At 46.3% G+C, this 25,938-nt stretch overlaps 2 protein-coding genes and 1 long non-coding RNA gene across 17 annotated transcripts in view; 1 reads left to right on the top strand and 2 right to left on the bottom strand.

The window, feature by feature from the left end:
* Positions 1–360: 360 nt before the first annotated feature.
* On the bottom strand, positions 361–9,802 carry GDPD2 (glycerophosphodiester phosphodiesterase domain containing 2). Of its 10 annotated transcripts, none has more exons than XM_017670888.3 (16): positions 9,516–9,800; positions 7,747–7,860; positions 7,396–7,499; positions 7,011–7,104; positions 6,783–6,842; positions 6,453–6,551; positions 6,180–6,273; positions 5,870–6,015; positions 5,698–5,780; positions 5,450–5,558; positions 3,700–3,921; positions 3,337–3,485; positions 1,638–1,785; positions 1,395–1,477; positions 1,116–1,144; positions 361–1,022 (listed from the first exon to the last, which is right to left on the bottom strand). In XM_017670888.3, the coding sequence occupies exons 2-16, from the start codon at positions 7,849–7,851 to the stop codon at positions 970–972; spliced, it is 1,578 nt and encodes a 525-aa protein (XP_017526377.1). In that variant the 5' UTR covers positions 7,852–7,860; positions 9,516–9,800; the 3' UTR covers positions 361–969. The 10 variants fall into 10 exon arrangements, with proteins under 10 accessions (XP_017526377.1, XP_017526375.1, XP_017526376.1 ...); XM_017670886.3 differs by having other exon boundaries at positions 5,450–5,600; positions 9,516–9,792; XM_017670887.3 differs by lacking the exon at positions 1,116–1,144 and having other exon boundaries at positions 361–1,073; positions 5,450–5,600; positions 9,516–9,802.
* Positions 9,803–11,577: 1,775 nt separating this feature from the next.
* The window catches only part of KIF4A (kinesin family member 4A), a 153,010-nt gene continuing 138,649 nt past the window's right edge, over positions 11,578–25,938 (bottom strand). For 2 of the 5 annotated variants that reach the window (XM_037002940.1, XM_037002939.2), the window contains 7 exons: positions 23,720–23,827; positions 22,655–22,732; positions 21,998–22,096; positions 21,293–21,475; positions 14,374–14,490; positions 12,610–12,732; positions 11,578–12,332 (listed from right to left, as the gene is read on the bottom strand). In XM_037002940.1, coding sequence (XP_036858835.1) covers positions 12,129–12,332; positions 12,610–12,732; positions 14,374–14,490; positions 21,293–21,475; positions 21,998–22,096; positions 22,655–22,732; positions 23,720–23,827 — 912 coding nt within the window. In that variant the 3' untranslated portion in view covers positions 11,578–12,128. The remainder of the gene's footprint in view (positions 12,333–12,609; positions 12,733–14,373; positions 14,491–21,292; positions 21,476–21,997; positions 22,097–22,654; positions 22,733–23,719; positions 23,828–25,938) is intronic. The other 3 variants (XM_073227791.1, XM_037002942.2, XM_037002943.2) reach the window with 3 other exon arrangements.
* On the top strand, positions 12,241–19,771 carry LOC118969200 (uncharacterized). 2 transcript variants are annotated; one of them, XR_012127447.1, is made up of 3 exons: positions 12,241–12,351; positions 14,249–14,301; positions 19,227–19,771. It is a non-coding gene; the product is annotated as an uncharacterized lncRNA (long non-coding RNA). The 2 variants fall into 2 exon arrangements; XR_005057138.2 differs by lacking the exon at positions 12,241–12,351 and adding an exon at positions 12,728–13,234.

The raw sequence follows: 25,938 nt of genomic DNA, 5'->3' as shown, positions 1-25,938 counted from the left end.
GGGCCATGCCCTTAGGGTCCGGAGCCAAGGACACAGGTCCCCAACCAGCACGGGAAACAGGTGGCCTTCAGCAAATAGGTCACGCTGACGATCGAAAATGCCCTTCTCTTGGGACAGGTGACCACAAGGTGGAGCTACAGCGCAACTCTGCACTGCGTGCTTCGGCCACCCGGAACGCCCCCCGTGGCGGCCGCTCTCTGGCTTCTCTCCTGCAGTCCTTCATTGCCCCAGGCGGTCCTCCTCCCACCGTCAACCCACGAATCTCTCCGTGATGACCCCTCGATATCATGTCACATACAACTCTAGATGTAAAGTGCATCCTCCACCCAGACCTAGCACTGAAAAGATTAGACTGTGACCGATAGGAATTAAATTCATTGAATAACAGATTAACAGGCAAGATACATGAACCAACCTTTTTTGAAGAAAAGGCTGTGCACAGCAAAAAGCCACCTGTAGGCACAGAATTCCCTAGCTAGATGGGCTCTTTAGCCCCCAGCATCTGGGCAAGAAAGCAGCTAAATTGCAGGCGTCAGGGGAGACAGTTAATGGAGTGGGTTGGTGTCTCCATCATCTTAAAGTTCTCTAGGAAAGGCCTTTTGTCATCTCCTTCAGTTCCTCCTCAACTGTTCCTTCTACACAGGAACACGTGCATACAGGTCTGAAACATCATCTTGGCAATCTCCTTTTCACTTCCTCTGTTCCAGTTTCATTTGGGGAGAAACTTCTCATGATTCACTGTCTTCCCAACCACCTCAGATCAAAAAGCTCAAGGGGAGTAGATTCCATGGAAGCTTGGAGCATACCCACTATCTGGACAGTGGGTCCTTAAAGTTCAGAACCTCTAATCGGTAAAGTTTACCCCACCTCAACCCCACCAACAGTCTGCCTTGTTCACTCTCCCTTCCTTGCTGTTGTCCAGTGCAGACAGCCCCAGACTCTGGCTGGTGGGGATCCAGGGAAGAGCATTCACTCCATTATGAAGTTGTTGATCCTGGTCAGCAGCACTGCTGTTTCAAAGCCTGGGATGGTGGGGAGAGGGAAGGGCATATAGGGAGTGAGCAAGAGGAAGTCTAGAGGAGGAGAAAAATGAGGCAAGGGGAGAAAGTTCTTACCAGTTCTCTCTTTCTCCTTAGCACATCTCCTATTGGGAGAAAAGCTTCCCATTGTGAGTTCAGCCAGCTTCATGCACAACCTTTTGACCCCAGGTTCCCCCAAACTTCCTTTTCCCAGGTTCAAGCCAACTTGGTGTATAAGGAAGGGTCTAAGAATCTTAAAGGAACCAAACAGACCAAGCCCTGAGTCCCAGGCAGCATATATGAGTCTGAGTTGGCCCCATCAGCAGGACCCTGGGAAGAATAAAGACCCAGAAAGCTGGAGCACAAAGCACTCACCGTTGGAGGAGGAAGGTCCACAAAAGCAGCAGGGTAGAGACACAATTGGTAATGATCCACATCATTAGGTAGGTTTGAGGGGGCTGTGGGAATCAGAAAAGGCCCCTGTTGGTGGCCAGAGTCCCAGAGGTAGTATATGGGAGTGGGGCGGGGGTGGGGAATAAATAAAGAAGAGAGACACAGAGTTAAGGAGAACCAGGGATGGGAGGAGAAGAGGAGGGGTGCCAGTCCCAGAGTTCTTACAATAAGCCAGACAGGGTAATGCATCTGCTGCAGGAGCTGGCAGTCGTTGGTGGTGACTGAATTCACCCCTGCACACCAAAGCAGGGAGAAGAGCCAGGGCTTGTTCACTACGAATAGGTTCACTGAGACATTATCCTTGTGCAGTGCCCTGTGGAAGTGGGAAGAAACAAGAAACGTCCACAATCATGGGGCATGAGGTACAAGTCAGCTCCCATCTGTGCTTGAATCTGCAGTGTTGCTGCGAAGGGGCTGTCACTTCTACCTTTGCATAGCAGCCCCTGACCAAAAGTGATTTTCTTTGCATAGCTGAACTATCTCCTGGTGGACTCCACCTATGGTTCCTAGCTTTGCTGTCCAGGGCCACACAAATGTGTCTTCTTTGTCCCATGAGAGCCATTCAGAGGTCTGAGAAAGTGACCATATTCCCTAGAGTCTTCTCTTCTCCAGGCCCACCAGCCCCAGTGCCTTCAACCATGCGTGGGGCATGGCTTATCAATCTCTTCACCACACAACTCTCTTTAATCTGATTTTTTTCCAGTTTGTCAGTGTTCCTTTTGAGATATGAGGCCTGCATGTGAACATGCTTTCCCAGGTGGGTTTGGATGAGCTTTAAGTAGAGCACACCTCTTCCTGCCTTCTGAGCACACTATGCCTGTACGAAGGCAGCCCAGGGTGAGGTTCACTTTCGGCAATGTCACGTGCCACTGATGACTCGTTCTGTACACTGTTCAGTCAAAGCCTTGGTCTTTTTCACATGTGCCACTGCTGAAGTCAGTGTCTCTTCTCTTGACATTGTGCAGTTAACATCTATTCCTGTTGCATTTCATCTTGCTACATTTGGACCATCATCTTAGAGTGCTTAGACCTTCCAAGGCCTCAATTCATCACCAGTGTATTCATTACCAATTCACATGTTCTGGAAACATGATCAGCAATCAATGTTGACCAGGATAAGACTAAGGTGAGGGCCAAACCTGATGTCGTATCTCCCTCTATGGTGACAAACTGGGGAAAGATCTGTGAAATACTTAACGATAACTGGCCTATCATTCAGTCCACATTTTTTCTATCTGATCACAAGGACATTATAAGAGACCTTGGTAACCACATGTTTTGAAGTCTGTCATGTTTACTGGCTGGGTCAGCTTCTGGGGCTCAGCTCACATCTGAGACACTTGTGCCTCTTTCTCCTGGATCCGTCCTCTTTTGCACTTATCTCTTTGGTATAGAATGAAAATGAAAATCCTTCTGCTAGCCTACAAGGTCCTACCCAATTTGACCCCTGCCTACCTTTCCAGCCTCGTCTTCCCTTTGTTCATTAGGCTGCTGCTCCTGCTCTTCTGCAGCCCTTGGGACGTGTTAGGTCTCAGCCCAGCACCACCACTTTAACCACTCTTCCCAACATGCCCCCTCCCAAACACCTCACTCCAACCCCAATCACTCTACTACATCTTTCCATTTTGTTGTCTTCATTTTGCTTATCACTATCCAATACGCCATTTTGTTCAGTGGTTTCTTGTCTGTCTCTTTCACTAGTACGCTCAAAGCCTTCAATAAATAGGGCCTGATGTATAGCAAGCATTTGGTAAATACCTGTTGTATGAGTGAATGAATGAGTGGCCTTTGTCATCCCTGCATTGGCTCTTCCCTGCCATTAAGCCTCAGGTGATCCTTTCAACTCCTTTCCTCTGATACTCACTTAATATCCAACAGTGGCAGGTCTTGATAGGGAAGGTTGAGAAACTGGGGCCTCTCAGTTCTGTTGCCTCTTGGCTGTCCATATATCTGGCGCATTCTGGGTGCCCGTTGTTGGACATTAGCCCGGTCTTCATCGGGTAGCCAAAGGACCTGTGGTTCAGGGAGGATGGACATGAAGCTGGCAAAGGCCTGGGGATTCTGGATTGGGGGAAGGGAAGAGAGCTTTGACCACAGAATAGGGTATTGAGCTGGGGTGGGGCCCTGGGACAGAGGGCAGCCTCAAAAGTATCACCGTGGCCTGGGGAAGGCAGGGTGTAGGGAGGAGTGGGCCAAGAGAGAGCACTTGGGGGCCTGGCAACATCACCATGGCTTGGGGCACCCTTGCACTCAGCACAGTGTCCAGTGTCTGGTTCACAAAAGTGTCATGGTATGTGTGGTTTTGTGGGGGGCGGCGCAAGTCAAACATGATGGAAAGGTTGAGGACAGCAGCTTCCTTCAATAGCTCCTCCAGTGTTGGTACTGTCTGATTCTCAGCCTCTTTCCGATCAGGGCCTGACAGCTGCTTAGCCTCCCAGAAGGGTTGCCTCTATAAGAATAGAAAAATTATTTTAAGACCAGAAGAAACCTCCAGACCATGCCCCCATCCTCACCATCTTCACTCATTTCTCCCACTTGGTGTCTAGCTTCTGAGCACCTTCTGAGCCAGGATCTTTTTCAAAACAGTGACAGTTTCCAGACCTGCTAACAGCTAACTCTGTGATCCCTCCCAACCTCCTACACTCCCAGTTTCCTAACTTCCTCTCTCCCATTATAGTTGCCTTTTGGTCTCTCAGAGACCTCTGGGATCTTGACCCCTTGGTTTCTTCCCAATCCATCAGCCTCTTTCTGGCTACACCTACATCCCCTATGCATAGTCCATCCACAGCTTGAACTGTGCTCTTCCACAGCAACCTCAACTCCTTTCCTGCCCTGCCTGCTCTACAAATCCCAAACTCTGATTCAATTCTACAATTGTCTGCCTGCTCCACCCCTAGAGTTGGGGGGCGGAGTATACCATGTGGACTGCTGGCTCTGTAGTCCTAGTTTTTCTCTCAGTGCCACTTAGCCAACCTTTACTTGTTCTTGATTTGTTCCCTCTCCCGTCCCTCCTGGTGGCTATTCCAAACCTCTGCCACTCTCCTCTCCTTCCCTTGTAATCAGCAAATGACCTTACCTCCTAATCACTGACATGGGAAGAGTGAGCTATCTGATACTTATTGAGAATTTACAATGTGCCAGGCAGTCTTAGGAGTACTTTATAAGGTGTGTTAATTTATTTAATCCTCCCAACGATCCTGCAGGGTAGGTACTGTTCACATTCACCATTTACAGATGAGGAAAATGAAACACAGAGACACTAAGGAGTATTTTACCTTGGCTCACAAAGCTCAAAGTGGTGAAGCTGGGATTCAAACCCAGGCATCCCTTGCTTTTAATCACTCTGATACATCATCATGTATAGAGTTAAATGAAAGAAAAAAGCTCCCGAAGAATTTGTGAAATGATCCTATTTGTGCAAAATGAAAAGTATGTGTGTGTGTGTGTATGTATATATGCCTGTATGTATGTATATGTATATATGGAATGTGTACCCAACTTTAACAGCAGGTATCTCAGAGGGGTTGGATTAGGAGAGAACTTTCAATTTTTAGGTTACTTCTCTGATATTTTGCTTTTTTACAAGAAATATGTATTATTTTTGTAATCAGGAAAAGAGGAACCAAAAAACTAAAGGATCCTTTTAAATATTTCCCATCATGGGCAGGACTGAAGTCTGTACTTCTGCTCAGGCATCCTTTACTGTGACACCATTCCAGATACTCTCCCACACCTACCCTGCCAAACAGTGACTTCCTTCTCTCTCCTCCAGCCGGTAAAGATACTGTTTTCTCTCTAAGTTTTGTATTTTGACAGCCTGTTGGCTAGAATCTGTTCTTTACTAGGAAGGAGTGACTTGAAGGCAGGGACTGTATACCTACTGGCCAGCACAGGCTCAGTGAATGCTTATATCAGTGAATGAACTCCGCCCTGAGTAGCCTTGCAGGTGGCCACTGATTCCTGAAGGCTGTCCTCACCTCTAGGAACCAAGCCCCGGCATTGAGCTTCTTCAGTTCAGCACAGGAGAAGTCGCTGCTGTGGGCACTGATTCGGGTTGGGAACACAGAGGCCACATCCGTGGTCCTGCTGAGGTGCTCGTCATGCATAAGGAAGGGGATCCCGTCAGAGCTAAGACACAAGGGGTGTCAGAGAACCAAGCCCTGAGGCTGGTCATCGCTTCCTGAACTCCCTTGCTGTGTCCCTCAGCACTCCCAGCTTTCCTCACCTGACCATCACATCAGTCTCAAATACAGCAGCTCCACATTCGGCTGTCTTCCTCAGGGACATCAGGGTGTTCTCGGGTGCCAGCTGGGAAAGGGAATTGCTGAGCAGGTAGCAGGGAAGGGTGAGGGCCTGGGAACCCTCCCCGCCCAGTCAGAATTGTACCCAGCACTTACCATGGGGGCCCCTCGGTGTCCCACCAGCCCAGGCTTGGTGGGTAAGTCTCTGGGTTCCATGATACAGGGTGAAGAGATGCACAGAGGGGCCAGGTAGATGGTCAAGGCAACTCCAAAAAATAGGAATAGTAGCAGAATCTTGGGACCTGTGAGGAGTGGGGGAACAGGCTATGGGGAAGGGGCAGTGGGCAAGATGGGGGGTGGGGGCAAGCAGAAAGTGGAGTGCAGATACAGGAAGCTGGGCAACAGGGCAGCAGGAGGCAGAAGCATTGATGGCCAGTGAGGGTGTTTTGGGGAGTGGAGCTGTCACCTCTTTGGTGGATATGGTAGAAGGTATCAGCCATAGGCCAGGCCAGGAGGGTGATGCCAGCAACTGCTCCAATATGAAGGAATGGGGCTGTGGCCTGTGAACAAGAACTGTTGAGGAGGGCTTGTCTCCCTAGTCCCTCTCCCCTTCTCCTCCTAGGACCTGACTTCCAGAGTTCAGAGCTACTTGCCATCTTAGGGGCCAGGGAGCAAGGTAAGTCCCAGGGTTGGCCATAGGCCAACGCTTCTACCTAGGCACTGGAGATCAGCTACTCACCTGCAGTGACAGATGTAAGCTATGCCATTCCTGCTGCCATTGGATGTCCAGTCCCACAAGGCCAGTGGCCACAAGAAGCATAATGAGGAGCAGCAGCACCTGGGGGACCAGGGATGAATAGGGCCTCCTGTGTCAACCTGGGTTCCTGGCTACCTGGGCTGTCCCCTTGCTCTATGAAAACAGGACCACTCCCATCCCCAGACTCATCCGCTTTCCTTGTTCAGGTGCTGAGCTCAAGTCCTGGGATAGAATACTGAGGTTCTCAGCAAGGAGCGGGACAGGTACTGGGCCCAGTGGCCCCTCTCCCGCTCCCTTGCATCCCCACTCTACCTTGTGGATACTGTGCAGATGCAGAGGCTGGCCAGAGAGCCACAGCAGCAGGGCCAGGAGCTGGTGGCAGAAGCAATGGGGAGTAAGGAGGTGCCAAGAGGGATCACTAGAGTGGGCTTCCCAGGCTGACACCCCTCCTCCTCTCCCCTCAGTGGCCAGTGGGTAGAGCTGAGTGGAAGGAAGGGAGGGCTGAGGTGGGAGGGGTAAACCAGCTGTCCCCAGACCCACCAATAGCAGGGATGCGTATGTGACCAGTAGAGAGATGACCAGCAGAAATGCCAGGGACCAGTCCATCCAGTGTCCCCAGTGTTGGAACAGGAATCTGTGGTAAGCGAGAGAGAAGTGTCCAAATGGGGAAAAGGGTGGTAATAGTGGCCTGAGGGCAGTGAGGGTGGGTGAATCCAGGAGGACAAGAAGGGTGTGAGAAGGAATCTCCCATGGGGCCAGGACTCCAAGGATTGGGGAGCCTTCAGAGGGATTTCCTAAAAAGGTTGGGTAGCAGGAGAGCTGGACAGGGCTGGGGATGGCTGAGCACCCAGGGGTCCCAGGGTGGGGTGTAGTTGGACATGTATGCTGAGGAAAGTGGTGAGGGCGGGTAGATTCCATGACACACTCATTGAAGTTGTGCAGGTCATTGAGGAGGATGAGCCCGATGTACAGCCAGCCCAGGGAGAGGAGAAAGGTGAGGAAGAGCAGACCAAACCAGATACAGTCGCACTGCAAAGGAGCAGGAGAGAAGCTCACAGTGGATCCCCACTTCTATCTCAGAGACCCCAACGGATGGCAGCTCAAGGGGGCTCCCTGCCAGGCGTTGGGCTGCTCTGCTCTGTAGGCAGAGGGAGATTTTCTTCCTGGGGAGAGAAAGCCCCTTCCCCGCAGCTGCCTCTGAGCACACTTGGCCTCCTTATCCCCTCCAAGCGGCCTCTGCCTTGGACTTATGCCCCCACCCCCATCTCTACTCCACCTTGCTGGTTTGCATCCTCTCTTTGGGGCATTTCTTCCAGTGGCAGCTATACAGGCAGTGGAGGCAGCGGGCCCATACAGAGCAGCAGCCAGGGGACTCGGCCATGGCGAGGGCCTGGGGGAAGGGACACTTTGCTATTAGGGACCCTGGAAGAAGGCAGATCGCAGCCTCCCTCCCAGTGTATCTGAGGCCAGGGGGAGGAGCAGAGGCCTAGGCAGCTGCTCAGCAACGGGGGTCATGTGGCAGGCCCTGAGTACCAGATTGGATAAGGAGGTGAGCAAAGGGGGACAGTCTCCAGGGTCTTTCTTTCCCTTTAATCTGGATACCTGGAAAGTCAGTGGGACACCTAGGAGATCCAGCCTCTTTGCAGGCAGGATGTATATCCACTCTCTCCAACTCCTCCCCTTTTAACAGTATCCCGCTGTGGGGTTGGAACAGTAACCACCCCCCCTCGCTGTGGGGATGGAAGGCCTGCCTGGGTGGGACTCAGGAGAAACTGCCTGGGGTGGGACAAACTTGGTTCAGCAAGTTGAGGCACATCTGGCCAAGCTTCAGGCAGCCCCATGTTGGGGAGCCTTCCACCCCAGGAACCAGGAGTAACCTGTAGCAGAGGTTCCAGTTCTGACCTGGGGCAAAGGAGGCCCAGCTAGTTGGCTAGTTGCCATGGATACAGAGATTGCACACATTGCAAAGTCCTGACTGAAAGATTCTGTCTCCTTCCAGGGGGCAGTGAGAGGAAGGCTTGAGGGGAACAGGTGCCTGGGTCACTCCCAGCCTTCTGAAGGAACCCTTTTCCTCCCCCTACACACCTGGAAAATTCAAGCTTCCTCGCCCCAGTCCTGTCCCTTCCTGCCCAGTCATTCCCCAACCCCAGCCAGGAACCCAGTCTCCACCTTCCCCCTTTCAGGAGCCCCACCCTCTGAGGTCGCTTTGATAAAAGTACAACAAATACAGGGCAAAGGTGCGTGTGCATGTGTGTGGCAGGGTGGGGGTGGTTGTCTTGGGGCAGGGGATCTCTATACCTTATGCTTTGAGGTCAGGCTGAGATCGAGCTGTCTTACTGATTCCCAGGCTAGCTGGGTGTGTGACTGTGATTCTATATGAGAGGGTGTGATTTGTGTCAGCATTAGTATGTGTGTGCGCACCAGTGGGTTGTTACAAGTGGTTTTCAAGATGACTTTATGTACAGGAGCCCCTGGAGATACCCAAAGTGTGTGTGGTCTAAGTGACATGACCCCTTGTAATCTGGGAACCCCTGAGGCTGTGGAGTCTTAGGGGGCTGTGCACAGTGGCTGGGTCCCTGAAAGGAGGGAGAGTGTGACTGCTCCTGAAACCGTCCTCCTTACCCTATGCTTGCCTTGGGGAAGGAGGATTAGGGTAGGGCCAGGAGTGGGAGGGGAACTGGAGCTGGGTGGGGAGAAGGAAAACTTTTTCTTGAGACCCCTCCCAGGAAAAAGCCATCCCAAAGGGAGGCCCCTGTCTCTTCCCAACCTGGGACTGGGTTGTAATAGCCTGCCCTGGGCTTCATCAATACCTCCTGCCTTCCCTCAGCTCTTGCCCCTGTACACCAGATACTGCCTTCTGGAGTGCCACCTCCCTGCAGGAGTTGTCTGTTGGATGGTGTCAGCATCTGAGCAGCAGCCTGAACACCCCAGTCCGGGAGCTGAGCAGGGTTGCTCTCAGCCCCCCGGCCCAAGCCCTGCCGGTGGGAGCCGGTCTCCGCCCCACCGCTCCCTCCTGTAGCCCCCAGCCTTCCCGAGCCCTCACACCTTTTCTCAGCGGCAGCTCTGCTCTGCTCTCCGATTTGCACTGCACTGCTTTCCCAGCTCCTCTCCAAGTTGTATGCCTCCTCCCTCTTCCAGTCCTTGGCTCAGTCCCACCAGTCAAACAGGTGGCACTGTTGCCACCTACAGGAGGCTATGTGGGTCCTCTCTGAAGGCCTGCAGCTTCTCTATGGACTGTGCCCAGCCAGGGTGGGAAGATGGGAGGGAGCAAGGGGGAGGGAGAGCCGATCTGCTCCTTTACTCGCTGCCGGTCAAGGGGCTTGGGGTGAGGAATTCTTTTGTGCAGCCTTCCCCATCGCTCTGTCCCTCCTCCTGTTCCCATCTCAATCACTGCTGGGGCTTTGTCCTGGCTCAGGGAGGCGAGGACTGAGGGCATGGACGTGTGGGGAGCAGGGGGGAGGTGACCACACAACTTTGCAACTTGGCAGTGGGGAGAAGGGGCCTAGCCAGCACCTCCATCCCCACCGCTCCCCCGGGAAAGGGTGTGTGCGTGCGCAGGCGCATGCGAGAAAGTCTAGCATCTAGTCTCAAGCTTCCTGGGAGGACAGCCTTTATTCATCAGCCTTCCTTCCCTCTTGGGATCTTACTTGTACTTCTACCCTGTGCATATAGCAGAGACAAAGCTGCAAGCTACCTGCCAAACTCTAGGCAGCAGGTGCCCTGTTTTTGGACCAGGCCTTGTGGACCCTGGGTGACATTTCCCCTTCCCCCGCTCAGCCCAGACAGGAGATGCTCATTCAGGACATGCCGACTTGCTGCGTTTTCCCCAGGGCCTCTGAAGTCTCTTTTCAAGACTCATTTGAGAAATGTATAACGTTAGGGTCACAGGCTTTTGGAAGATGTATATGTACAAAGACGCTGTACCTATGCCACGGGCAGGAGCGGGTTCTGGGTGGGATGGGTGCTGGGAGCTGGTCTGACAGACCTTCTTTCTCTACCTTTTGGCTGAATTAGTAGCTGGAAGCCTGGGGGCTAGTGCAGTTTTGGCGGGAAAGGATGTTTTCTCTAGGGAAAGTTTGTTTACCCCTCCCCCCACACACCCTGGATGTATACGGGTGAGAAGGAAGACTGGCTCCGATGCCAAGAGCTGCCCTCCGCCCTCTTGGCCTTCCCATTGTATCCAGGGGCTCTAGTTGGCAAGAGCAGAGGCTCCCTTGGCATTAAAATGCAAAGAGAAGCAGGGCTACTTGTCTGTGGGAGGCCAGAGAGGGCTGCAGGGTCACCTAGTTTCCTTTGCTGGGCTCTGGTGGATTTTAGGGGAGTCTTGGCTTTCAAGTGTCGAGTTACAGGAGCTTCTTTTTGGTGGGTGGAGTGAGCTGGGATTCAGAATGCATGGATACCGAATCCAGGGTGTTTGAACTCCTCAGAAGGCTGCAAAGCCAGTGAGTAGCCTGTGTTTGGCATTCCAGGGCTGGCCCGATTTGGCTCTGAGCAGAGATGGAGAACACTGATGCACAGTGAGTAAGCTCCACCCCGCCTTTTCCCTTTCAAAGGAGAAAGTGGGCAGCCAGTGCTGTGCTGTCCCAGGACTAGGCAACGGTACAGTCCCACTCTCATGCCTTGCCAATAAATCAGGCTGCAGGGCGTTAGGAATGGCGACTGCTGCTGCTCTTCAGTCATACAAGAAGCATTGGTGTTAGACCTGGGTTCAAGTCCTACCTCTATTACTCACTAACTTTGTTACTTCAGAGAAATTATATAACTTCTTTGTATCTCACTTTCTTCATCTGCAAAATAAGGACACCTGTGTACTTGAGCTTTTTTGTGAGGAGAAAATCAAACTGTGGCAGGCTCACGGAACTGCTTAGTCAATATGGTTCCTTCCTCCCAAAGCTAGAGGCTAGGAAGGCTCTACAGGGAAGGTTAGGCCACTGGCCTTGTTAGCCTTATTCCACTTTGCTAAGGTAGCAGGGCCACATGAAGACATGATACGGAGCCCCACACTCCTCTCCGATAAGAGGGCCACTATAAGATAGTGAGGCCTGGATACTTGCTCTGACTCTCCATTGTATTTCTCCCTCTAGCACAGAAGGAGCATTCCAAATAGTAGATGGACTACAATCTATTTATTTACTTAACATTAACATTTAAAAATATTTCATTTACCTCAGCAACATGGAAGACAATTGAGGGTACTATTAAAACACTTAAAGTCTACAGATGGTCAAGGCAGAAAAGATCCCAACCCCATTCCTGAGGTGGGGTGAAGGATCAGTGCCAGGTCTCCAATCCTAGGCCAGGCTCTTCCATTAACTTGAGACAACCTAGAGACTGGACAGCCTTACCTGCTTACAAATAAGAAAGAGCTAGAGTGTACTGGGGACTGGTTCCTGAGAAGTCATTAGGAAAGTCAGTTGGTTCTCTCTTTAGTCGGTGGCTCAGCACCATTCTGGAGGAGACAGAGTAGTAGTTGGACTGGGGAACTGGAAACTGAGGGCCAACACCCAACAAAGTTTCCCTCCATTTCAGTAACACACTGTCCCTTTTTTCTCAACAGCAAAAAACCTGAAATTGAGAGGAGTCACTAAAACCCCCTTCTTGGCTGCAACCTGAAGGGATCTCCCAAGCCAGGCTGGGGCAGAGATGATGAGTCCTACGTCAGTGGGCCTCTTCTTCAATAGGGGAGCAGCCAGAGAAGAAGCTGGTATTGCTGGCCAGAGCTCGTTTCTTTTTCTTCCCTGGAACTTTATTTTCTTGGGAATCTGTTGCCATGTGTTTCAAATCTGGGAGGCCAAGGGAGGAGGCAGCCAGAGCGGTCTGCTTCAAGAGCACCTGTTCCACATCACACATCTCTTTCAGGATCTAGGGAAGACAGAGACAGGTAGGATTAGGTCTTGGCTAGGGGCAGTGGCTTAGCCCAGCTGAGCCACTACAGTTGCTAGGCCCACTCCCAGCACTACAAGGTGCCCCCCAAGATTGCTCTGTTGCGAAAAAACAAAACACATCCAGCCTCTGCCTTATTCCCAGTTCCCAGCAAGCTGACTGTAGGTTTACCCTCTTTTCTCCCATTGCTCTGTCATACTTAATGCAGAGATGGACAATAATACAGTTGGAAATGCCTGCCTTTTAGCCCACCTACCTTGCTGTTGGGAGTGGCACAGACGGGATTAAAGAAGCTCAATCCTGGGGTCACCTCAGTGGGATCCTCCAGTTTGAAGGAGCCTTCGGAATCCTGGGTCTGTTCAACAGCGCCCAAGCTATCCTGAGAATCAAGCAGCCAGGCTTATTAGAAATTCAGCTGCCAGGGTTACAAAATCAGTTTTCTCCACTTCAACCATTGAGGTACTAGCTGATAGCCTTATCAGTCAGTCCACACAAGTCTTAGGGAATCCCTGCTCGGAGAGTTGGAAATGCTTGGAGGCAGCCTCTGGAGGCAAAGGATCAGGTAGGACAGCAGCATGGGACACAGCATAAGGCAAGGTTTAAAGCAAGGCTAAGCCAAGCCTTGGTCATTTCTTTGATTAATCTTCCCTCCTCTACAATCTGCAATGTCCTTTTTAGCATCTCTGCAGGGTGTTGTTTGTATTAGCTTCCTTTCGGGGAAGGAAACTGAGGCCAGGAGAGAGAAGTTACTTAGGTAACAAGGTACCTCTCCGATAGCGTTTGGTCTGGAATTATAACCTGTTGTCAAGGCAACAACTGGATTAAGAGTCAGGAGGCTGGAGGCCCAATCTCAGCTGTCACGATCAGCTGTGTAATATCAGGTGAGTCACTTAAGCTTATCTCTTAAGTTTAAGAAGGGACTTAATTTCCTTCTCTATAAAATGGAAGCATTGGACTAGGTCAGTGGTCTTACAGCTGAAATCTCTTAAGAGGAAGCCCAATAAATAAAAAGTAAAGAGCAAGTTGCTTTGGTTGACATGGGGCCAAACTGAGTCGGGCCACACTCCTCTGCCCAGAAGCACTTCCATGGAGCCACCACAGGACTCCGGATCCCAAACTGACTGACAAACCACAGGAACAGGGAATCCTTAAAGGTCCCTGCTGCTCCTCCGATTCTTAGCCTGACCTTTAGCTTGCCACTTTAGTCTGTGAATGATTACCTACTTACCTTAGAAGTATTTTTAATAGAAGACCCAGGGTGAAACCATTCACATGTAGATGTTCAAGAAATGCATGACTGATCATTAGACTAAGCTTGCTAGAATTATTGTCTCTCACGTAGAGCTGCAGGAGTGAGCTTTTGCCTTGGGCACAGGTAGGCGGAAGGCAGGTATGGGGATCTGAACTGCTTGGTGCTTCCCTTCTCAGCACACATTGTTTCCCTGAGTTTGCTATTCCTGGGCACAATATAAGGACAGCTAGTTAACTTGGCTCACAGCAGTGACTATTCAAAAACACCAAATTCCTATGGGTCTTTTCTTAGAGCCATGGAATAGCTGGTCCCTGGGGAGAGGGTCTAAGTACTTACTGTTTCAAGATGTCAGAAGGATTAACTTCCTTCTTGGAAGCTGCCACCTCAGCAAATGGCCCTGACAGTTCCAGTTAAGCCTCTGGACTAGTTTGATCCTGCATGTCTATATGCTTGTAAGTGCCTGCTTTCCTGTTTCTTGTTCCTGCCTCAGAAACTAAAGAAACTTCATAGTCAATGCTGGGGGTGGGGAGCTGCATATTCTAGAAATCTCTTGGGAAGGGCTGTAGATTCTGAAGGGGATGGGTGGAAAGGCTAGCAGTGAGGAAGAAGGACAGATGTGAAATGTTTCTTTTTCTGGTTGCAGAGAGAAGAAGAGTAGGAAGAGCTGTGCAGGAGACTCCAGGTTCAGGATGGAAGGTAGAGTAGAAAAGGGTCTACAGTGGAGGGAAAGTGTCAAGGGATGGTGAGGGGCAACAGCATTGCTCCTACCTTGCTTTGCTGACGGTTCCTACACTTTGTGGGGTCACAGCTGCAGTCCATGTCACAGTCTGACTTTTGCCTCCTGCACCCACACTGCTTGTTCCCACACCAGCCCTTGCAGGAACACTGCAGAACAGGTTTGTAGAGACATATTACTGAAAGGGCTTGAAGATCAAAGTGCCTTCCCTTCATTTGCAAGCCTTTCTAGAATAAATGGAAAGGACCATGAACTTTACCAAGCTACTGTCTCCTCAGTCATCTCTCCTTCAGGGAAACAATGATCAGCAGGAACCACCATAGGTTTTCTAAGAACAAGTTATGCCAGACAAATCTATTTTATTTTTTGGATTGTATACTTGAAAGACAGACTGGAGGGAATGCCATAACGATGTGGGGCAACAGAGACTCATAGTTTTATGGGCAAAGTGAGGAACTGCGAGCTGGATGGTAGTAGACGTACGTATATTTAAGAACTGAGTATAGTTGCTCGAAATCTTTAGATCTACCCAGCTTACTTTCATCCAACTCACATTTCTGCAGTTTGTTCAGTGTCAGCCTGGGCTTTGTCCTTAGCAGTTTAATCATTCAACAAACATTTTAATAAACCACTTTTGATATGAAATAAAATAATTTCCATCTGCATATAGCACTTTGCAGTTTTCAGAGTACTTTCAAGTACAGAAATACAAAATCTCATAACTAGTCTACAAAGCAGGCATGTTTATCAGCTATAACAATGACACAAGGCTGGAAGGATGATTAATATGTAAGATAACAGGATCACAATTCAAAAATATTTTGACAGGCTGCAATTATGGGCTGAAAGAAGAAAGAAAAGTTGTAACAGTGATAAACATAAGTCTGGCATTTAGGTTTCCCCCAAATTAGCCATATAAATCTAATATGGGGGAGATCTGGCTTAAAAGTAGTTTGTGCAAAAAGGGTTAGGGATTTGAGATGTCAGCAAGCTCCATGAGTCAACAGTGTGAAATGGCTGTCCAGAAGCAAACCAGTCAGGCAGAAATCTGGAGTTCAGAAATCATGGGGTACAACTGTTTCTCTACACCCTGGGTCAGACCTTGTGTGAAATAACAGATCCTATTTTAGGGTACCATAATCGTTTTCTCAGGCATATAAGAGCATAGACAAAACACGCACACAAAACCCACTGATGTCCTGACCCCTCCCTTAATAAGCAAAATACAAATATCACTGAAGCCTCCTGTCTGCCCTTTCCTGATACCATGTGCCTCCCTCCTTTCCGAGGGGCAAAGTCTCTTGAATTAGGTATGTATTATTTCCATGCATGTCTTGTACCACACATGAGTTTTCATTTTTAAAAAATGAGGAATTATCTTACACTTTTTAGAACTTTCTATAACTGGTATGTTATGTGTTGACACATGCAGCTCCAGTTCTCTTCATTCACACCCTATGAACATGCCACGATTTATCCGTGCCCCTCCTAGTGCCCGGACTCACACTTACCAGCAAGGCTGCAACAGTAATAGTTGACATTAATGCATGCCAGGCAGTGTTTTAAATGCTTTCCATGCATTAAACCCACTTGGTCAATAAGTGTGTTTCTGTATGCACATTCAGGAGTTCACTGTGTGTATGTGTTTAAGAAAGAGGATATTAAACAAAAAAGAGGTGGGTGGCCAGGATTGTAGAAAGTGATGTTGTAAGAGAAATGGTAGAAAAAAGTGAGATAGTTTGGCTTGGAAGAAACATAGGTGGCAGAGTTCACAGAATGATGGATTAGTCAGAAGAGACCTCAGCGATCATCTAAAGCCTGATTTGATGTATGAAGCCCTTCTCTAACATCCCTGGTCTAATTAGCTGAAGCTGTAGTTATCCTGAGATAAGAGCTTCTATATAACTTGTGACCACAGGACCCAATTCTGCCATCTGGATTGACATGGAATCAGTTTAACCCCACTTTCACAGTACAGTTCAAACCCTGAGCATAATTTTCACTCCTCTGTTCCCTTCTGTCCATATCCTTTCAGAGCAAAATATACCTTGCTCCCGCAATGATCCATCACATGACATGGTTTCCAAGAATCCTCACCACCTTGACTACATACCAATTTGTCCAAGTTCCTCTTTAATTGCAACATCCAGAAATGAGCATAATTTTCTGAAGGTGGTGTGACCATTGTGAAGTAGATTGATATAAACACCTTCCTAATTATGCACCCAACAATCCTGTTAATGAGACCCAAAGTCACAGCAGCTGTTTTCCCTTGTCATATCTTTGTGGATTCATACTTAGTTTACAGTTAAATGCAAGTCCTTAAGTCTCTTTCATATGACAACCACCACTGCTGTACTGTAGTCAGAAGGTAAAAGAAATCATTATAGCATCATTTTTTAACATTATGAGAATAACATATCATTTCATAAAATTTGAAAATCATAAATATGATTTTTAATATTTAATTGTTGTACATAGTATTTCATCATGTGGAACTGTTATTGAATCAATCCCCTAATTGTTAAATAAGGTTATTATCAAAGAAACTGTTTGATATTACAAATCACCTTACAATGAATATCCTGCTAGATGAACACAATCTACATCTTACTATGGTTGACAAAGCCCTCCATGATCTGGCCCCTGACTGTCCCTCTGACTTGATCTGTACTGCTGTCCTCTCTCCCTCTCTCAATACACTCCAGTCATACTGGCCTTTTCAGATGCTCCTTGATAAACCAAGCTCATCCTGCCATGACATCTTTGCATTTGCCATTCCCTTTTCCTGGAATGGTTTTCCTGATTCTTTTTCTGACTTGTTCCTTCACTTTGTTCAGATCTTAGCTTAATTATCTGCTCCTCAAAGAGGCCTCTCCCAATCCCTCTTCCAAAGTACTCTTTTCCTACCTCATATTCTTGATGACTTCACTGTATTTTCTGTTTATCTTTTATCACCACCTAAAATTATTTTATTTGTTTTTCTGGTCACTGTTTGTCTCTCTCCACAAGAATGTCTTCAGTTCCATGAGGCCAAGATCTTACCTGTCTTGTTCATTGCATCTTTAGCACCTAGAAACAGTGCCTGATACATAGGTGCTCAAAAAAGATTTATTGAATGAATAAATCTTTTTTTCATACCAATGAGGATTTCCTTAGCATAAGTTCCTATGTGTATAATTGCTGAGCCAAGGGATAGGAACACTTTAATAAAGGTTTTTGACACATATTTTCAAGTTGCCTTCCAGAAAGGTATACCAATTTATACTCCTAATAGCAATAGACAGGAATGCCCAGCTTAGTCTCTCTCACCAACAATGGACATTATAATAAAAATAGAAATCTTTGCTTCTCTGAATAAGACAGGGCAAAATAATTCTATGACATGTCCTAGAGACACCTCACTAGGATGAAACCGATCCATTGATTGCTGTAGGCTGGGTGTAGTCCTCTGATGATTTGTAAATTCATCTAAATGCCTCAAAAATACTCTATTACCATGTCCATATGTTTCTATTTTATCCAAAGGGATAATAGTATGAAAGTGGTATCAGGAGGGCTGTGATAAGGAAGAACAGTTAGACTTTTACAGAGCCGCTGGAAAGATTTATAGAAGAGCACATTTTAGCTCAAAAAGGAACAATTTTCTAACAGTGGATTACAATGGGCTGCTCTGTGAGACTATGAGCTTCTCCCTACTGGAAGTTTTCAAGCAAGCAGAAGCTACATAAACACCTGGTTAGTGGTATTATAGAACAGTCATACAGACATACATGACATACATGACATATGTAGTCACATGAATGCCATGTGCACTGGCTGTAACTTCATCCTACTCTTTCTCACACCAGGACGCAGATCAGAATGTAAGCGAAGGAGCATAGACATATGCCATAGACATAACCTCAAATACATATGTATATGGTATGTGTGTGTATACATGTGTGTGTATCACAACTGCTGGCAACCCATCAGCACGTCCCAACCCAACAGTTGAAAACTAACAGAGGAATTCTTTATATAGAGTGGGAAACAGAGCTGAAAGAACTTGGGGGTTCCTTTTAGCCAGTACTTCTCAACCCTGTCTGCACACAGGAGATCTCTGGGGAGCTTTTTAAAAAACCAGGTCCCATCTCAGGTGGGGTCCCAGGCTTCCAGTGTTTAAAAGTCCCCTTGGGGTTTCTTATGTATAGTGAGGGCTGAGGACTATTGCCTCAAAGTCTGTAATTCTTTTAGCACTAATTTGAGTGTTATACTGTGTCTGAGAATGATTAAGACCTGGTAAAAATTTTAACATAAAGAATATCAGCCTAGGAATTAGGAGACTTGGGCTCTAGTCCTATATTTAATACCTGGCATGACCTTGGACGAGTCATTTCATCCAAGTTCATCTCCATTCTTTCATCAATAAGGTAGAGACAAGAATACCTTCTCACTCTTTGCCAAAGGGGACAAATGAGAATATTTGTAAAATGTTGACAGTGCTTCAATAACAATACCTGCATGATATTTTATCCTCACAAGGTGTTTTTTGCCTATATTCCTTCTTTTAACTTCTCAGATACTACATAACATCATACAAAGGTGTTATTAAACTCATTTATTATCCCCCCCTCCCCACCAAAAAAAAGCCAAATCCCATTTATACAGCTTTGACTCTGGATATTGTGCTGGAAGAGACCTTATACATCATCTATTCTCCTCTAATCCCTTCACTGTATAAATCAGGAATCGGAGGCCTAGGGAGATTAAGGGACTTGCTTAAGGTCACCCAACTATCCAGTGGGAAACTCAAGACTAGAACTCATGTCTACTTGGCTTCTAAGCTATTAACTTTTTTTCCTATAGCACATGGCCTAACCCTCAGCATCTCCTTTACATACAGGAAACATGGCTGAGTGAGGAACCCCCTTTTTCAGCATTAGCTTTGAACAAGTCATCATTTCGATGCCTGCTGCGGTCTCCTTTGGAGTAACCTAGGGGTCATACCAGCTCACTCCAGCTGTGTTGGAACAAATAATCACCTTCATGCAAAGCATCAAGGGCTACATCTAATGCATCTTTGAGCAGTCTGATCACAGAGCAGACATAACATCCATGCACTTCGAAGTTGACAAAAGGTAAAGACTAGATTGCATGCTTCCTTGTTCCCCTTAAAGCACAGTTATACTCTCTTCTCAAGTAATAAGATCAGTGAAAAAGCCTAGAAAAGAATTATCTTTCACTGTTTCAGACAGAATTTATCACTGGTAGCAAATATTTGCTATACTTACAAATTTTGTTATACTGCTGTATTTCCTTTTTAAGCTTGGAGCAACAGTGCTGTAATACATATAATATGCTTTCCCTGAGGACAAGTATGTACCCATATTTGCTTCACATTTGGAAATCCTTCCCAGGGGTTTTAGGTCCTCTATCATTTGTTTCTGTGTGTACTTTTCAACTCTGTTTCTTATTAGTTAGCTGACCTTTTCATCTTCATTCAGCTCATGCTCTCCACTGCATCCAGAGCAGAGTCCATAAATGTTTGAGTAAGTGAATGGAATTCAGACATGTTCTGCCCCATCTTCTCCCAATGTCCTAAGCCTCTGTCCCTCTACTACCTATTTGTGCAATATACTATTGTGTGCAAGATACATTGAGCCAGAAATGGTCTTCCAGTTGCTCCCAAGACTTATTTCCCTGTCTTATACTGCAGCAATAGTCATTGCCTTCATGGCATCTCCTAAACAATATCTACTTGGTTTGACTTTATAGTCACTCTTTCTAAGAGTTAAAAAGTCACTCTCTTTAACTCTTAAGTCTACCTCCCTGAGATGAGCTTGCTGTGGTTTTGTGGTGTGCTTCTACTGCTTTGCCTCATTTTCCCACTAGATTATAAGCTCTCTGATGCTAAGGACAAACTCTTAGTTCCACTAAGAGCACACACTATGCTGCACTCTTCATGACTCTTCCCAAATGAATTCATGCCACCATGACTGCCTATTCCTCCTAACTTGCTTCTTTTTGGTGTTGCAGCTTTATAAGGTTTAGTCCCCCGTGTCCTATACTACCAGCTACTGCAGTCAAGTAACCCTCCAGGAAGCTAGCTGGGGTAATGTGGGAACTGTTCTCTTTAGATGGAATATGGCTACAGGGCACAGTTGGGGTAATGGTGAACTATGTGGTGCCTGGGAAGTTAATGCTTCAACATCAAACATGTCAGTTTGGTAATTATGTGGGACTAGCATTGTATTAGTAAATAAAGCATGTCTTAAAGTCAGGCTGTTCCTAACTCTCCTTAACTTGGTGTGCTCAATCTTAATGACTAGACTTTCCTATAATTCCTGCTGCCCCTTAGCCTAGTGAGAAAAATCATTTTATTAGGAAAGAAAGATAACATTCCCACTTAGCTTCTGGTTTGTATTTTTAACTGATACGACCATGATGTGGTAGAAACAAACTGGACTTGGAATCAGAATATTTGGTTTCAAGTCCTGACTATCACTTTTAATGACCTTGGGCAAGGTCATTTCCCTCCTGTGATCCATCCTTCTCTCAGATCCATCTGTAAAATGCAAACAATAGGCACCTCACTGGCGTTTTTGTAATGATGAAAAGAGATAACATATATGAAAATGGCATATAAACTGTACAGTGCTATAAAAATGTGAAGGATTACTCAGATCACTTTGGAAGCAGCCTCAGTGAAGTGGTATAGAACAGCAATACCTACTTAGACTGCTAGGAACCTGACAACATGAAGAGAGCCACCTTGTGCCCTCTGACAGCCCTCTCTACTAGCTGTGCGGCCCACCCAGTGCTAGCCCAACGAGCACTCGGCAGCGGGGCCGATGCCTCTGAATGGGAGATGGGGCTCGGGTGCGCAGTATGGGGCTCTCACATTCCGTTCCCACTGGCAGTGAAGACTAATGACTAGAATCCCTGATAGAGATGACAGCTGCCTCCTACCCCTTGGATGTTCTTCTTGGACACCTTGACTAATTTTGTTGGCTTCCATTCCTCATCATCCCCTTCATCCCCATTGTCATCATCATCCTCAGGCTCATTCACAGAATGCTCTGAATGATATTTTAGATCCTCGATGTCCATGCTTTGTTCCAGGAACTTTTCTTTAAAACGGGTAGGTTTTGGCTATGAAAAACAAGTTAGGGATGGTTATTTAATGAAATAAAAAAAACACATGTAGATCATATCTTCCTAATAGCTGTTGCCAGTTATATTCTCTGAACAGAGATTTCAGACTCCCTCAAATATACCCCACTTGGCTTTACCAAGTAGAAGAAATTTTGCTTTAGCCTTTGGCCTTGCAGTCACTGAAGGCATAGAAACTGAGTAAACTGAGGGATGAAGGAGGGACTCATGATATGGTGAGATAGAAATCCTTGGATGGTCAGGAGAACACTGCTATTTTCTCTTGCTCCTCCTCTTCAGTTGTGTTTCATAATGCCTGTGCATGGCCCAAAGTCAGGCTTCTGGGGAGGAAGAATGCCTAATTTCCTCAAGATTGTACTCAGGTTTTATCTGGGACTACAAGGAAAACTGAGATGCTGAAATTTAGGAATTTTAAATCTCAACCTCCTATAAAAAATGCTTTTTGCACACTTACCCCAAACCATGGCTATGTGAGGGTATCAACAGCACTGAGCAGTTTACCTTAGGTGGGACATATTCAAAAGAAGAGTCTGGAGATAGAAGAGTATTCTTCGGAAGATGAGGTTTCTGTCTGCTGGCTACTTGGAGAAGGGTCAGTTTCTATTTGAAAAGAGGAAACAAAATGTATTTTGCAGGGCAGCTTCTGGGGGTGTTCATGGCTAAAACAAAGATTCCTAAGTTAATTTTAAACCATAGTAAGTGAGGCAAGGTAAGAATAAAGTAGGTTGAAGGACTCCCACTTTACAAGATCAGTATTAGATTCAAAAAAGAGTAAATTTAAAAATGTTTATACTACGATTAGCAGACAAAATGTGGGAAGGGGTGCACAGGGAGGGCAGTACAACACAGAGAAGACAAGTAGTGATTCTATAGCATCTTACTACGCTGATGGACAGTGACTGTAATGGGTGTCTGGGGGGGGGACTTGATGATGGGGGGAGTCTAGTAAACATAATGTTCTTCATGTAATTGTACATTAATGATACCAAAAAAATATGTTTATACCATTTTGAAATGTTCTTGACTATATCACATGAGAACTTGATGTAGACCTCAAAAATACAGCCAAGTCATCAAACTCAGGGTTGCTCCCAAGAGCTGGGCTCAGCCGCAAATGGTTCTCCCAGGGCTTGTTAAGTGGGTGGGAAGCTGTGTTACCTGCTTGATGATTTCATTCTCTTGGAGAAGCTGCTGATTTTGTTCACACACTTGTCGCATCTTCTCAAGTTCTTCATCCTATATCCAGGTAGTGTGCAGTGATAGGTAGGGTTATTTTGGACACTACATATGGTTACCAAACAACTCACACAGATAAAAACATACTGCTGCCAAGTTGCTGGCAGCAGATAGTTTCTGCACGGCAGGCATTGGCACCCAGAAAAATGCCCGATTCCCACCAGTTCCTAGCTGTCCTGAATGCCTCTTCTATTCCATTGCTCCCAAGCAGCCCTGACCACACTTGCAGGAACCATGGGCTCTGCCCTAAACGCCTTCTTTATCCTTCTCTATTCTCTAGCCTTACATCCCTTAGTCACATCAGGATACTGATTAAGAAACCCACATGGTAGGTTAGCTCTGTTTCTCTGAAGTCTATAAATGCTTTTGTTCATCTTTCTCAACACATACTAGGCAGTTTATTTGCTACTCTAATAAGACTGATTCAACTTCCTGGCACCTAAGACAACTGGATTCAGAGATACTACCTTAACTAGTTTGGTTATGTCTTTGATGAGAGGTGCCAAGGAAACCCTAGAGGAAAAAGATCCTAAGTTGTACAAAATAATGCTCTAACATGCTACTAAAGGGTGTGGTGTTCCCGGCCTCTGGAAGAAATTCAGACCCAGGCATTTTACAAACATGTTACACCTCAGCTCAGAAGAACAGGCTCAGGAAGAGACAGCTGAATACCCCTAGCTGTCTACTGGATGATTTGACTTTTTCAACTCTTTAGAGCTCAGGGTTGAGGCAAAAAACCAGGAAGACTCAGAGTCTGGTGTGAGGCATATACAGTCATTTCTATACCAAAAAGGAGGATATTCCATGTGGAGTACATTCTAAAGACTTCTAAATTGATCAAATAGGGCCAAAGACAGTAGAGACTACCATTATAAACCTTTTTCAGTAGCTAGTTACTCTGCTGTAAGAACAATGGTCTAAATCAGACAGGATTCTCAGCCAGGCCTGTGGAACCCATCTCTGGAGCCCATTGCCTCATGGCCATACCTGACACTTCAGTGTGTTCAGCAGCTGCTGTTCTTTTTCACTGACTGACTCCTCCAGCTGCTTCTCTGCCATCTGGCTTTGCTGCAGCTGACTGAGAAGGTACAGCACCTAGAGAAAGATACAACCCAGTGCAACCAAAGGAACAAGAAGAAAAAGGAATTCCAGTTTAGTTCAAGCAGTGATACAGATGACTCCTCTCTGACTTAGAAGTAAACTGTTCTCCTTTGTTCCCTGGCTTGAAGTAGTAAGCAGAGCCACAATGTACATCAGCAGGTTAATCTTGGTATTAAAGTTGCAGGCTAAGAGCCATTGTTACTGGTATGTATAAACTTAGAAAAGTCATTTCTCTCTGTTTCAGGTTTCTTATTGGCAAAATTTGGAAATACCACATGGTCTTTTGAAGGAAACTTCATACTGTATACTATATATATATATATATTTTTTTTTTTTTTTGAGAGGGCATCTCTCATATTTATTGATCAAATGGTTGTTAACAACAATAAAATTCAGTATAGGGGGGTCAACGCTCAATGTACAATCATTAATCCATCTCAAGCCTAATTCTCGTCAGTCTCCAATCTTCTGAAGCATAACGAACAAGTTCTTACATGGTGAACGAATTCTTACAGAGTGAATAAATTCTTACATGGTGAACAGTACAAGGGCAGTCATCACAGAAACTTTCGGTTTTGATCATGCAATATGACCTATAAACCATCAGGTCAAATATGAATATTCATTTGATTTTTGTACTTGATTTATATGTTGATCCCACATTTCTCCTATTATTATTATTATTTTTATTTTTAATAAAATGCTGAAGTGGTAGGTAGATGCAAGATAAAGGTAGAAAACATAGTTTAGTGCTGTAAGAAGGCAAATGTAGATGATCAGATGATCAGGTGTGTGCCTATGGACTAAGTATTAATCCAGGCTAGACAAGGGGAGCAAGACATCCACGGATGCAGAAGATTTCTCTCAAAGCAGGGGGGGTGAGGTTCTGAGCCTCACCTCTGTTGATCCCCAAATTCTCACCTGATGGCCCCCCTGTGACTGTGCCTGTCTTAGGTTGTTCCTCCCTTGAGGAATCTTACCCGTCTCTGGCTAACCAGTCATCTTCCGGGGCCATACAGGGAAATGTAAAGTTGGTAAGTGAGAGAGAAGCCATATTGTTTGCAAAGGTTAGCTTTTTACTTCTTTGCCGATTTATGCCCTGTGGCTTCTATGCCCAGCACTTGTCTCGAGGTATCTTTACCACCTGGAGGAATTATGATACTCGGTAAATTCGATATGAGGCACGAATTCTATTTAAAGTTTGTAATTAGGAAGGAAGAAGAAAAGCTATAGATGTAGCATATGAAGGAAACTTGGGAGGATTGATTATTTCTTTGACATATCTTCTTGTATAGTACCTTAAGTATGTATAGGTTTTAAACTACTAACTAATTTGCACACACATATTGACATAATAGGAATACGGTGACATAAACAAAGCAAATCTATAATTACCAGCCATCTCCAGTGAAGCCAAGAAAACCATTTAGGCACCCTAGGCATTTGTGAAAATTTATCTATGATATGATGGATATTTTCCAACTGTACTTGAACCATCAGACAAATTAAAGCAGCCCATTTCTGGGATCTGTTCACATCCCATATGTTCTTTTAACCATAGATAGTCTATAGTCATGAGATTTTGGGGTGCTACAACTTGCACCCCTCCCAACTCCTGGTTGAGTTCCAACAGTACAGATCCAGTCAAATTCGTTGTCTCACTGTATGCACATGCCAGCCTAGACATCTCCCTCCTCCTTCTTATGGCAAGTCCAGGAGATGGTGGGCTGGATGCAGCCACAACCGCAGCATCGTCCGGATCCCTGTGGAGGCTTTTTGATGATCATCCCCCGGCACGAGTTCTCCAGAGAGTGCTGATGCCGGAAGCTCCTCCTCATATCGTATCTTAGTTCATTTTCTGGGTATCCAAGCTAGGCCTTGATCTTCTGCCTAGAAACAAACAGACCCTTTGCCCACACTTTGACATGCCCTCTATACCACTGTGCAGAACTCATTGGAGGTCAGCACACAGTAACTGCTTTTTTTTTTTTTTTTTTAATTAAGAGAAAGGAATATTATCAGAAAAGAGTACCTCCATAGCTGATCATCTGACACCCTTTAAGTGATCAACATTAAGGATATTTAAAGCATGCGTTGATCTTTGA

The sequence above is a fragment of the Manis javanica genome, chromosome X (assembly GCF_040802235.1).
Source record: "Manis javanica isolate MJ-LG chromosome X, MJ_LKY, whole genome shotgun sequence".
Classification (NCBI taxonomy): domain Eukaryota; kingdom Metazoa; phylum Chordata; class Mammalia; order Pholidota; family Manidae; genus Manis; species Manis javanica.
The sequence above is the reverse complement of the archived record's forward strand: the minus strand, read 5'-3'. Positions and strand labels throughout refer to the sequence as shown.

Excerpts from the sequence above, each read along its gene's own strand:
- GDPD2 (XM_017670886.3), bottom strand. The coding sequence starts at position 7,851 with ATGGCCGAGTCCCCTGGCTGCTGCTCTGTATGGGCCCGCTGCCTCCAC. Across the intron at positions 5,781-5,869 it reads GACACCGAGGGGCCCCCATG|CTGGCACCCGAGAACACCCT; the intron begins GTAAGTGCTGGG and ends TCCCTTTCCCAG. Across the intron at positions 1,786-3,336 it reads CTGCCACTGTTGGATATTAA|GGCACTGCACAAGGATAATG; the intron begins GTGAGTATCAGA and ends CCACTTCCACAG.